The following is a 15,273-nucleotide window of genomic DNA, read 5'->3' as shown; positions in this document are numbered from 1 at the left end:
ATGAGACATCCATAACAAAGATAGATTTTTCTAACATCAAGAAGTGACAGTGACTGATCTCTGTCACCTTAACACTTGAACTTTCTAACCCTGGATGATCCTTGGCCGCTTCTGAAGGATCACTGGCATATTTTGAGCCCTAATACACGTACTGAACTATTAACCTCTATCTTGCACGCATTTCTGCTTCCTGGATATTGCTCCCCGAATCTGCGTGCTTTGAATACAAACTCACTGTGTAAAGACTACTTAAAAACTCTTATCTAAAACTCTTATCTAATTTTTACAAATAATTTCCCAATTACATTTTATCCTCCATCTTCGTAAACTACAATAGCAAACGTGTCATTCATTCTATCTCCATTGGCATTACATTAACATTGAACTAACTCGCTAATTGTACGATGGAAGGCTATAAAAAACATTAATTTCATGAACAAATGAATTGCAATGGAAGCTGCAGGCGTTCCTTTATCAAAATCAACAAGAACAAAATCATCATCATTTTCAATTTACTAATAAGCTGGTTGTAATATCATACTCCTTTAATTACATAGAATGTTTGTATGTGTTATTTGTAAATTTGTATTGTAAACATCATGCAATAACTCTGATAAGTCAAATGGTCTTGACTGTGCAATATGGTCCACACTTGAAGTTTTGCATTTTCTGGTCAGATAAATAATTGGAATATTATTTCCCCCAAAGGCAGATCTTTTGATCACTAAGACATACATCTTTTCATTTTCATGTTTTCCAGCTTATTTTTAGCTTATTTGTCTTACCTCAACAGATTTAGTAAACGTATTTTGTATTCTGTGGTACTTTTTACCAAGCTTTCTTCGGAATTATGATAATTCAATAAACAAGATGCAGTTTTTCATCATTTCAATTTCAAGATTATTTACATCAATCTTAAGTACTTAAAAGAAAAACTATATTCATTCATTTTTTACAATAGAATATATTTGAAAAATATTTCGAATTATAGTGCGAGATCAGAATAAAAAGACTTCCCCATTTTTATGAATTTTATTATAAAAGTTTTCATATACATTTTGCTCTTCCAAAACAGAAGGGAATGCCCTTCGACTTTGGCTACGCTGTTCATGACTCCTACAACGGAATTCACTATGGCCATGACTCAGATTCCGACGGGAACGTTGTCGAAGGTGAGTATAGAGTAGATCTCCCCGACGGCCGCACTCAGATCGTCACTTACAAGGCTGATAACTACAACGGTTACCAGGCTGATGTCAAGTACGAGGGTGAAGCTAAGTACCCTGAACCTAAGCCTTACAAACAAGCATCATCATATGAAGCCCCAGTTCAAACATACGAAGCCCCAGTTTCAACTTATGAAGCTCCAGTTCAAACCTACGAAGCCCCAGTTTCAACTTACGAAGCTCCAGTTCAAACCTACGAAGTCCCAGTTTCAACTTACGAAGCCCCAGTTCAAACTTACGAAGCCCCAGTTCAAACCTACGAATCCCCAGTTCAAACATATGAAGATCAAGTTCCAACATACGAAGTCCCAGTTTCGACTTATGAAGCCCCAGTTCAAACTTACGAAGCCCCAGTTCAAACATATGAATCTCCAGCCTCAACTTACGAAGCCCCAGTTTCAACTTACGAAGCCCCTGTTCATACTCACGAAGTTCCACTTTCAGGCCATGAAGTTCCTGTACAATCATACGAAGAACCGACACAGTCTTACAACGTACCTGTTATTGTACCAGTTCCAGTTGTTCCAGAGAATGCATATGGCACCCCTACTTACTAAGGCATTAGAAAACTAAGTCAATGCGGAAAGTGCATAGGCTATTTAAAGCCATTTATTGAATACATATTTTGAAGTAATTCTAAGAAGTACTTTCTTTTACCTTTTAAATTTATATGACCTGATACATTTTCAATTCTCAAAACTTTAACCCGAAAAAGGAAAGTTATTGTGATAGTCGTATTTACTTTCAAGCAAAGAGTAACTACTCAATACGCTGCAAGGTTCACTAAGAGATGACTATTTCTGCATGTAAATATGAGCATGGAAAGTCAAAATTAACTCTACAGGCAAATAATAGGAACAAAATAAATAAAGATTAATAAAATATATCAGTTAATTCTGTTAGTAAATTAGGTGTACAAACGAGGTCAAAATTAACCCTACAGGTGAAAAACATGAACTAAGGAGATAGAAATTATTCTATAGGTAAATTACATGAAAAAAGGAGTAATAAATGAACTCTTTAGGTACATGATATCAGCAAAGGAAATCAAAACTAACTACAAGTATGTAATATGAACAACAGGAGTGTTAAAATTAACGTTAAAAGTAATACGACCAAAGAAATTCAAGTTTACCTCTACAGGTAAATAACAAGAACGAAAGATGTAAAAAAAAAATAATGTTAAACACCATGCTCAAAGTAAATAACTTGGATAAATGCGGTCAAAAATCATTCTATTGTAAATAAAAAGAACAAAGGCAATCAAAATAACTCTGCATTAGATAACATCAACAAAGTACTTAAAATCATTCTAATGTTAATATGCACAAAAGAGATCAAAGTATCTCTTCAGGCAAATAATGAGCTCTTATTATAAGGCTATAATACATACTGTTGATAAACGTTTCAGAAGCAGTAAGTCTATATTCCAGTTACACATACGTAATGGAAAAAAAAAATTGAGCAAAATTAAAAAAAAAAAAATAATTTAAACAAAGAAAATGAATTATACAACTTTTGATTCGTAATACAAATATTCTTGAATTATACCGATTTTGATGCCTATCATAAATATTCTTGAATTATACCACTATTGATGACTAACACAAATATTCTTGAATTATACCACTTTTGATGCCTAACATATATTATTTAATTACAAATGTCAATGAGAAAAGTCATTTCCTAACCCAGACTAGGAAAAAGGGAAAACGGAAACGACGAATGGCAAGAAAAAGGTGGGACTTAATCCCGAAATTCAGGAAAAACAGAAGCAAGAGTGAAGTACTGAATCCTGGAAGTTGAAGAAAAACTTTTAAACTATATGAAAGCAGGATGTGGAAAACCGGAAACTTATTAAACATTCACGAATAATGCAGCCATTCACCCACTCATTGCAAGAAAGCATGACATCACAGCATGCAATTTACAAGTCGTAATTGCAAGTTACTTGCTCTCTTCCCTTCCCCAAGGCATTCTTGTTGTATTGTTGCTCTGGGTGACCATGACGTCACGGGTAGTTAGCGAGCTCCTCTCTCATTTAACACCATCTCCTTAAGCACTCGGAAATGTTTTCCTTTACAAGAACACCTTTTATTCATCTGTGTAAAAACTAGCTACATTTAGTTATTTCCATTTTCACGATTATCTCTGGCCTTGTGAATTAGTGGTAGCGCAACCAGATCAGAAACGGAGGGACCCGTGTTCGATTCTTGAACCGGATGAGGGCGTATGACGTGTACCTACCATGAATTAAGCAATTAGTTACTTAGGTGTTAGTGCAGGGTTGTGGTGGCCTATCGAAAACGTCCCTGCTTGGCGATCGTTTAAGTTCCGCTTAAGCTCGATAGTTTCTTGTAGTGTCTGCAACCTCACCACCCTTGCAAGCTGATCATAGGTGTATGGAGGAGCCAAAAGCTCTATCTGCTAGATTATCAGCAGCCATTGCCTGGCCCTCCCTGGTCCTAGCTTGAGTGGAGAGGGGGCTTGGGTGCTAATGATATGTATATAGGCTATGGTCCGTCTCTAGGGTATTCTCCTGCTAGCTAGGGCATTGTCACTGTCCCTTGCCTCTGCCATTCATGAGTTACCTTTAAACCTTGTGGGTCGCAGGTCGAGTGAAGACAGAGAGAAGGGTGGGGGTGGGGGTGGGAAGGAAGGTGCTGAATACCTGACATTGTGCAAAAAATCAAAACAAAATCTCTCTCTCTCTCTCTCTCTCTCTCTCTCTCTCTCTCTCTCTATATATATATATATATATATATATATATATATATGTATATATATATGTATATACAGTATATATATGTATGTATATATATATATATATATATATATATATATATATATATATATATATACATATATATATATATATATATATATACTGTATATATACATATATATATATGTATATATATATATATATTTATATATATTCCCTTACTTTTATACAACTGAAGATACTATTTCAGTAATATATCTCTCTCTCTCTCTCTCTCTCTCTCTCTCTCTCTCTCTCTCTTGTTTTGTTTATTCTTTTCTTTTCAAGATTTTTACTTGCCACAGGGGATATATATGTTGCCATTTTTTTTAACCATTTTAACTTTAGGAAGTTGAAACCACTTTCACTTTCCTTCTCCGGAGGCTAGTAACCGCATACAACACAATCTAGATCGTGAGTATCGTCAACAATCGATAATAACAATATTAAGAAACATTACCTTCTTCTTCTTCTTCTTCTTCTTCTTATTATTATTATTATTATTATTATTATTATTATTATTACTAGTGTACGCGACCCATCAGTAATGATGGTTAAACATTTAGATGGATATGCACACGTACACACACGCAAACCTGGGTATGACTACTCCTTTCACCCCTACTCGAGGGACAGGAAGAGTTGAGCGTGACCGGAATATAAATATATATATATATATATATATATATATATATATATATATATACATGTATATACGGTATATATATATATATATATATATATATATATATATATATACATGTATACATTTATTTGTATATATATACATATATATAGTTATATATATATAAATATATATATATATATAAATACATATATATAAAATCTATATACTGTACATATATATATATATATATATATATATATTCATATATATATATATATATATATAATTATATATATATATAATTCATATAAATATGTATATATATATATATTTATATATATATATATATATATATATATATATATATATATATATATATATATATCCCTACAATTGCTCTTTGTTATATAGGAGAGATAATTATTATCATTTATTATTATTATTATCATTATTATTAATATTATTATTATTATTATTATTACTCTAAAAGAGCATTAGATCAATCAAATACATAAACCCCACCTGTTCTTTATTCAATTTACAATCAATTACCTTCAAAATGACCTCCACAGGTCATCCATTTGACCCACGACACGACGCGTCACGTCTTTGGACGGGGTAATCTCTCTGAACATGGACTCCGTCATTCGCCCGCCTGAATCATCTCTCTCTCTCTCTCTCTCTCTCTCTCTCTCTCTCTCTCTCTCTTTTTTTTTTTTTTTTTTTTTTTTTTTTTTTAGGCTCCTTCCTTTGTTCTGGTCATAGATTCCCTCCAGGCGCTATGTTATAATAAGCTGAACTTTCTCCTTCTGTCAACATCCACAGTCAGAAGACATTCATAATGTTATAGACATTTTCCCCGTAATGTGATATAACATATGTCATGTGATTTTCTAATGATTCGTATTTTTTGGGTAAGTTGATAATTATGGAAAATGAAAGTACAATAGTTTAGCTTTTTATATAGGAGACTATGAGCAGATGATCCATATTATTATTATTATTATTATCATTATTATTATTATTATTATTATTATTATTATTATTATTATTATTATTATTATTAACAGAAACAACATTAAAATAGATCTGACATATATATATATACTATAAATAAGAAACTTATATGTATATATATATATATATATATATATATTTTATATATATATATATATATATATATGTATATATATACATATATATATAAATACATGAATATATATATATATATATATTATTATTATTATCATTATTATTATTATTATTATTACTTGCTAAACTACAACGCTAGTTGGAAAAGCAGATGCTATAACCCAGGGGCCCCAACAGGGAAAATAACCCAGTGAGGAAAGGAACAAAGGAAAAATTAAATATATTAAGAATAGCAACAACATTAAGATAAATATTTTCTATACAAACTATAAAAACTTTAAAAAAAGCAAGAAAGAGAGAAATTAGATAGAATAGCGTGCCCGATTGTACCCTCAAGCAAGAGAACTCTAACCCAAGACATTGGAAGACCATGGTACAGAGGCTATGGCACTACCCAAGACAAGAGAACATTGGTTTGATTTTGGAGTGTCCTTCTCTTAGAAGAGCTGCTTACCATAGCTAAAGAGTCTCTTCTACCCTTACCAAAAGGAAAGTAGCCACTGAACAATTACAGTGCAGTAGTTAACCCCTTGAGAGAAGAAGAATTGTTTGGTAATCTCAGTGTTGTCAGGTGTATGAGGAGAGAGGAGAATCTATAAAGAATATGCCAGACTATTCGGTGTATGTGTAGACAAGGGAAAATGAACCGTAACCAGATATAAAGATCCAATGTAGTATTGCCTGGCCACCCCATAACTCTCTATTGGTAGTATCTCAACGGATGGCTGGTGCCCTGGCCAACCTACTGCCTATATATATATGTATATATACAGTATATATATATATATATATATATATATATATGTGTGTGTGTGTGTGTGTGTGTTTGTGTGTGTACATAAACTATATATATATATATATATATATATATATATATATATATATATACATATATATGACATATATATGTATTTATACAATGAAGATTTATATTATCTCTAGATGAAATGTAAGACATCTAAAGACTTTATTCTCAAAGCAATTTGGTATCGAAACCTACGAAAAAAAAAAATCCGAAAAAAGTTTACCATCAATAAAACTTTATTTTTCCTAATGATTAATGATCAGAATTAGCCTGCAGCTATAACAGACGACCATGAGAGTTCAGCCTACTCTCACAAACAATTGATTGAAAAACAATGTTTTGTCTGAGCCACAAATTGGCACATTTAGTAATGGGAAAGAGACCAAAAAAGAAAAAAAAAAAAGAGAGAGAGAGAGAGAGAGAGAGAGAGAGAGAGAGAGAGAGAGAGAGAGAAGCCAAATATTAATTGGTACGACCAATTCATGACAGCCTCGCTAAAGCATCACCTATCTCCTGGCCTTCATAATAATGGCTGCGTGACTTTGATCTCACCCTAATTTCACTTCAAAAGAGCTCTCTCCTCTCTCTCTCCTCTCTCTCTCTCTCTCTCTCTCTCTCTCTCTCTCTCTCTCTCGCGAAATGTTTGTTCCGTTTATTTTCTTGTTTTTACGGAGAATTTCCGATTAAAATTACGGTTTCTTTTAATTGCATATTTCTCACTGACCAGCTAATCATCATGAAAACTTATGAATTTTAATAAAAATGCGAGAAAAGAATTTCCATTTCTAAAAATGAATTACTCTATAAAGATTAAGAATCTCTTTATTTTGGTGTCGCTTTCTGAGTCAAATATCTTTCCAGTCAGAAATTATGTTCAACTCTGCTATGGCTAAGAAGAAAAACAAGGTAGCAAAAAGGTCAAAAGTTAAGAACATAAGGTAGTAAAAAGGTCTAAAGCTAAGAAAATAAGGTAGTAAAAAGATCAAAAGCTAAGAACATAAGGTAGTAAAAAAGGTCAAAAGCTAAGAACATAAGGTAGTAAAAAGGTCAAAAGCTAAGGAAATAAGGTAGTAAAAAGATCAAAATCTAAGAAAATAAGGTAGTAAAAAGATCAAAAGCTAAGAACATAAGGTAGTAAAAAGGTCAAAAGCTAAGGAAATAAGGTAGTAAAAAGATCAAAATCTAAGAAAATAAGGTAGTAAAAAGATCAAAAGCTAAGAACATAAGGTAGTAAAAAGGTCAAAAGCTAAGGAAATAAGGTAGTAAAAAGATCAAAATCTAAGAAAATAAGGTAGTAAAAAGATCAAAAGCTAAGAACATAAGGTAGTAAAAAGGTCAAAAGCTAAGGAAATAAGGTAGTAAAAAGATCAAAATCTAAGAAAATAAGGTAGTAAAAAGATCAAAAGCTAAGAACATAAGGTAGTAAAAAGGTCAAAAGCTAAGGAAATAAGGTAGTAAAAAGATAAAAAGCTAAGAAAATAAAGTAGTAAAAAGGTCAAAAGCTAAGAACATAAGGTAGTAAAGAGATCAAAAGCTAAGAAAATAAAGTAGTAAAAAGATCAAAAGCTAAGAAAATAAGGTAGTAAAAACATCAAAAGGTAAGAAAATAAGGTAGTAAAGAGATCAAAAGCTAAGAAAATAAAGTAGTGAAGAGGTCAAAAGCTAAGGAAATAAAGTAGTAAAAAAGTCAAAGGCTAAGAACACAAGGTAGTAAAAAGGTCAAAGGCTAAGAACACAAGGTAGTAAAAAGGTCAAAAGCTAAGAACATAAGGTAGTAAAAAGGTCAAAAGCTAAGAAAATAAGGTACTAAAAAGACCGAAAGCTAAGAACATAATGTAGTAAAAGGTAAAAAAATAAGAAAATAAGATAGCAAAAGGCCAAAAACTAAGAAAATAAGGTAGCAAAAAGTAAAAAAAAAAAAACTCAGAAAATAAGGTAATAGTAAGGTCAAAAGCTAAGAAAAGATGGTAGTAAAGATGTCAAAAGGTAAGAACACAAGGTAGTAAAAAGGTCAAAAGCTAAGAAAATAAGGTGATCAAAAGGTCAAGAGCTAAGAAAATAAAGTAGTAAAAAGGTCAAAAGCTAAGAAAATAAGGTAGTAAAAAGGTCAAAAACTAAGAAAATACTGTAGTAAAAAGCTCAAAAACTAAGAAAATAAGGTAGTAAAAAGACAAAAAGCTAAAAACATAATGTAGTAAAAATTTAAAAAACTCAGAAAATCAGGTAATATTAAGGTCAAAAGCTAAGAAAATATGGTAGTAAAGATGTCAAAAGCTAAAAAAGGTAGTATAAAGATCAAAAGCTAAGAAAATAATGTAGTAAAAAGGTGAAAAACTAAGTAAATAAGGAAGTAAAAAGGTCAAAAGCCAAGAACATAAGGTAGTAAAAAGGTAGAAAATTAAGAAAATAATGTAGCAAAAAGGTCAAAAGCTAAGAACATAAGGTAGTAAAAAGGTCAAAAGCTAAGAAAATAACTTAGTAAAAATATCAAAAGCAAAAAAAAAAAGGTAGTAAAACTGTCAAAAGCAAAGAAAATGAGGTAGTAAAAAGGTTCAAACTAAGAAAATAAGGTAGTAAAAAGGTCAAAAGCTAAGAAAATAACTTAGTAAAAATATCAAAAGCAAAAAAAAAAAAGGTAGTAAAACTGTCAAAAGCAAAGAAAATGAGGTAGTAAAAGGGTTCAAACTAAGAAAATAAGGTAGTAAAAGGGTCAAAAGCAAAATAAATACGGTAGTAAAAAGGTCAAAAGCTAAAAAATAAGCCAGTGAAAATGTCAAACCTAAGAAAAGAAAATAAGGCAGCAAAAAGGTCAAAAGCTAAGAAAATAAGGTAGCAAAAAGGTTAAGAACTAAGAAAATAAGGTAATAAAAAGGTCAAAAGCTACAAAAATAATAGTAAAAAGACATAGTGAACTTCAGTCAAATTCAGGTGATAATTAGATTTAGAAAAAGGACCTCACCTAAATCTGAAAGTAAAGAATGCATATCCAAATGTACCACTTACTGTACATATAATAAACTAATGGTATTACCTCCCAGTGGGAAGGCATGTACCTCCATAGACTCCTTTATAGTACGTTTATCATTTTGGTCTAATATAGATAAGAGATAGCTCTCAGAATCACTTAATCCTATGAAACATAAATGATGCCTACATATAATTTGCTGGAGCTTAGTCATTTCTAATTAGTTTTTAGTAATTTTTCTGTCAGGAAACACTTATGACGAGAACATATAATTACTAACGAAGTCATCAAACATAGATAAAGTGTTTTACGAGGCCTTAGCACTGAATTGAAATGAGAAGCAGTTCATCCTTTAAGACATGTGACCTGACCTGAAGCGTTTATAATTAGTGTTCAGGTTTTTGTTTTCTGCACCAAGACCCTGAAAGAAGCAATCTAAAGTTCTAAAAATGATTAATGACAATTTTGCATGAGACTAATGGCAGCACAAATTACAGAAGGATGGATGTTTATTATGCCATTATATTTCATCTTATGGTGGGAAACTAAGTTATAGATCTTTACCCAGAGAGAGAGAGAGAGATCCTTATTTTTAGAAATTATTAAAATGAATAAAATCATTGAAATTATTATCGTCGTCGCCGTTGTCGTCATCGTCGTTGTCGTCGTCGCCATCATCGTCATCGTACTCGTTGTCGTCATCGTCGTCGTCGTCGTCATCATCGTCATCGTACTCGTTGTCGTCATGGTCGTCGTCGTCGTCGTCGTTGTCGTCATGGTCGTCGTCGTCGTCATAGTCGTCGTCGTCGTCGTCGTCGTCATGGTCGTCGTCGTCGTCGTCATCATGGTCGTCGTTGTCGTCATGGTCGTCGTCGTCGTCGTCGTCGTCATCGTCTTTGTCATCATTTTCTTTTCAAAAACATCCTGGAAGGGGTCCCAAGTGAATTCACCCGCCCAGTGGTAATATTTGCCCCAGGCAATCACAAGGGTACGCATGATCAAGCTGTAATAAAGAATAAGATGTAATCTTACTTCTATTGCTCCGCCAGCAATTACCTCAGTAGCACGATCCACTGGAGCATCCAGTTGCGTAGGAAGAAAAGAGGTATTCACGTTCAAGGAACATCAGAGGCCAAGGATGGCAAAATCAGAGGTTAAGGTGACATGATTTGTGGTTGGGGATCTTTTTAAATAAAGAGAACACAATTGAAGATAAGATAAAGATAGTAAAGGAAGTATTTAAAGTATCCTTTAGGTATCTGTTTATAATGGGAACTTATGATGGAAGATATTGGCTTTATAATCACGGGTAAAGAGGGCGAATTATTGTTTGCGGGCACTTTTCATTTATACCAAGATGTTGTATCTGCTTAAGTATTTCCTATTTTTCCTTCTTTTTCTTCCTCTTTGCTAAGTTTCTCTCTTCTCTTGGGCCTACTTTATTCTTTCCAGGTAAATTTATTTCCATTTCCATCTGCTCCTTTCTGTTTTTGCTTTCGCGAACGTTAATATTGGAAATATAGTCAAAATTCAATCAAGCTTCTTGAAGGTATACATTCTTAAAGTAAATTCTTTTAAATATATATATATATATATATATATATATATATTACATACACACACATACACACACACAAACATATATATATATATATATATATATATATATATATATATATTTATATATATATATATATATATTATATATATATATATATATATATATATATATATATATATATATATATATATATGTACAGTATATCCTTAAAGACTATAATAACACATGCTAAAGTACTTACTCTTTCTCCTTGTCCCCTTATCATTTTAAAGATCATAAAAAATAACTCTATTCTGTAGGGTGACAAGTAAAAAGAGATATCCTTTAGGGTAGATGTTAGAAACACACACATCTGCTTTTAAATCTGTAATATCATTTGAGTATTTGTATGGAAAGCAAATCTTCTCACATTGCAAGACATTAATGTGATTTATTCAAATACAAACTTCCTTTGATCTTTCTGCGGATTAGAAAAGTTGAAATGTGTTGTTACGAGACATTCATTATTTTTATTATTATTATTATTATTATTATTATTATTATTATCATTATTATTATTATTATTATTTCTTGCGAAGCTACAGCCCTAGTTGGAAAAGCAGGATGCTACAAAAACCCAAGGGCCCCAACAGGGAAAATAGCCCAACGAGGAAAAGAAACGAGAAAGAATAAAATATTTTAAGAACAGTAACATTAGAATAAATGCAGTATTTACGAGCTTAATGCTTATCACTACTTGAAATTGTTTCATCTTATTAATTTGTATACAGATATTTCATAATTTTTTTATACAAATAGGCTTTATGTGGTCACTTTTGAATTTAACTATTATATGCGTACAAATCTTCTGTGTTATTTGGCATAACTTTTTCTAAACATTGATTATTAATATGCATAGAATTTCTCATGTTACGCCTTTACAAAAGTCCATCTCTATATCAGCATGTATAATTTTGTTTAATGTCTTATAAATATTATTCAACAACAACAACAACAACAACAACAATTTTAGTCCACTGTAGGACAAAGATCTCAGACATGTCTTTAATCATGACTGGGATTTGGCCAGTTTTCATCACCCCGCTCCCCAACTACAGATTGGTGATAGTGAGAGATTTTTGTCTGAGCGCTCACAGCAAACCAACCTAGTATGGGTGGCCCTGACTAGTACAGCTTCGCATTGGTGATACAAAACCCTTTCACCACGTTAAGGTATCCTAGCTCAGAAAGGGTAACATTATTCATAAACAATAAAATTAATATTTTCTCATGAAACGCAAACCAACCTAGTATGGGTGATCCCTGACTAGTACAGCTTCACTTAGGTGATACAAAACCCTTTCACCACGTTAAGGTATACTAACTCCGAAAGGGTAACATTATTCATAAACAATAAAATTAATATTTTCTCATGAAACGCAAACCAACCTAGTATGAGCGATCCCTGACTAGTACAGCTTCACTGATATCGGTGATACAAATCCCTTTCACCACATTAAGGTATACTAACTCCGAAAGGGTAACATTATTCATAAACAATAAAATTAATATTTTCTCATGAAACGCAAACCAACCAAGTATGGATGGCCCTGACTAGTACAGCTTCACTAACATCGGTGATACAAAACCCTTTTACCACGTTAAGGTATCCTAACCCAGAGAGGGTAATATTATTCATAAACAACAAAATTACGATTTTCTCATGAAACGCAAACCAACCTAGTATGAGCGATCCCTGACTAGTACAGCTTCACTAATATCGTTGATACAAATCCCTTTCACCACGTTAAGCTATCCTAACCCAGAGATGGTAATATTATTCATAAACAACAAAATTAAGATTTTCTCATGAAACGCAAACCAACCAAGTATGGGTGGCCCTGACTAGTACAGCTTCACCAACATCGGTGATACAAAACCCTTTTACCACGTTAAGCTATCCTAACCCAGAGAGGGTAACATTATTCATAAACAACAAAATTACGATTTTGTCAAGAAACGACGTTCACAAGATCTCAAATCTACATTACATTTTCTAACCTGACAGTGAATAAATCCGGTTCAGGATACTTAACAGGTCATGGTAATTTATTCCATAGCTTTATTTGGGGGTGAATGTAGTTCGTTGGGGCAAGCGTAAACTTTCTCAATACTTATTAAATCAATTTTGCTTTATGGGGAAAATATTGTTTATCTTGGTCTGATATACGATAATGTAATGTTAGATTTACGATTTAAACCGGTTGGGAAGCATGACGGGATTAGGACAGTTTTAAAGTAAGGTTAGGATACGGCAAGATCTTTATTATTTATGGGATATATATATATATATATATATATATATATATATATATATATATATATATATATATAAATATATATATAAATATATATTCATATATATATATATATATATAAATATATATATATATATATTTACATACACAAACATATATATATAAATATATATATATATATATATATATATATATATATATATATATATGTATACATACATACATATATATGTATATATATATATATATTCATAGGTATATATATACACATATATATGTATATATATACATATATACATATATATATATATATATATATATATATATATATAAATATATATACATATATATATATATAAATACACACATATATAAAATAGTATGTGAACAAAAGTATATATATATATATATATATATATATATATATATATATATTATATATATATGTATATATATTTACTTTTGGTCACTTACTTTTTGAGATCCTCATTTAAGGATAAGATTATATATTTTACATATATATATATATATATATATATATATATTATGTATACGAATGCATATATATATAAATATATATATATATATATATATATATATATATATATATATATATATATATACAACATAATGTGTCTCAGCAGCCTCGCCCTTCCCTTGTCCATCCATGGGCTACATTCCTTGCTGCCCTTAAAAGAAGTAATGCAGTCCAGACATCACTGCCGAAGTCTATTTGTTATGCAGCTTACCCTGAAGTTGCTCCGCCCTGAATTAGGAGATCCTAATGTCGCCAGTTTGTAGTCCGAGGTCGCAGACGATAAGCATCGTCATCTGAGAGAGAGAGAGAGAGAGAGAGAGAGAGAGAGAGAGAGAGAGAGAGAGAGAGAGAGAGAGAGAGAGAGAAAGTAGTTTCCCTTTTTTAAAGAAATATTCTTTGATGCGCTGTACGTATATATGCATATATCTATCTATCTATTTATCTATCTACAAATCTATCTATCTATATATATATAAATATATATATATATATAATATATATATATATATATATATATATATATATATATGAATATCTATATATATAAACATATATATATATATATATATATATATATATATATGTATATATATATATATATATATATATCCTATATAATAAAGGGAAAGTCTCTCTCTCTCTCTCTCTCTCTCTCTCTCTCTCTCTCTCTCTCTCTCTCTCTCTCTCTTTCAGTATATACATATATATATATATATATATATATATATATATATATATATATATATATATATATATATATATATATATATATATATATATACACGCACACACGTCACACACATACACACACACACACACACATATATATATATATATATATATATATATATGTATATATATATATATATATATATATATATATATATATATATGTATATATACATATGTGTGTGTGTGACGCGTGTGCGTGTGTGTATATATATTATACATATATATAATATATAATATATATATATATATATATACACGCACACACGTCACACACATATATATAAATATATATATATATATATATATATATATATATATATATATATATAAATATATATATATATATATATATATATATATATATATATATATATTCGGTCACACTTATTTCTCCCCGTCCCTTATGTCTTTCCTATTTTACCTTCTTTTTCCTCTTCTTTGCTGAGTTTCACTCTTCTCTTGGCCCTACTTTAATCTATCCATGTAAACTTAATTCCATTTCCATCTGCTCCCATCCGTCATATGGATCACCTTGGCATACTACCAGTGGAAGTGATATCCTTTCTCAATCCCATGTGACATCTCCTTCAGAACTTCTTCAGAAT

The 15,273-nt window shown here is 31.0% G+C and overlaps 1 protein-coding gene across 1 annotated transcript in view; it reads left to right on the top strand.

Annotated features, from left to right (window-relative positions):
• The window catches only part of LOC137657190 (cuticle protein-like), a 2,751-nt gene extending 968 nt beyond the window's left edge, over positions 1 to 1,783 (top strand). Inside the window, exon 3 of the mRNA XM_068391535.1 lies at positions 1,076 to 1,783. Within this exon, the coding sequence (XP_068247636.1) occupies positions 1,076 to 1,783 (708 nt within the window). The remainder of the gene's footprint in view (positions 1 to 1,075) is intronic.
• The last annotated feature ends 13,490 nt before the right edge of the window (positions 1,784 to 15,273 follow it).

Source organism: Palaemon carinicauda, chromosome 18 (assembly GCF_036898095.1).
Source record: "Palaemon carinicauda isolate YSFRI2023 chromosome 18, ASM3689809v2, whole genome shotgun sequence".
NCBI classification, from domain to species: Eukaryota; Metazoa; Arthropoda; class Malacostraca; order Decapoda; family Palaemonidae; genus Palaemon; species Palaemon carinicauda.
This window is presented reverse-complemented; position numbering and strand designations above follow the sequence as displayed.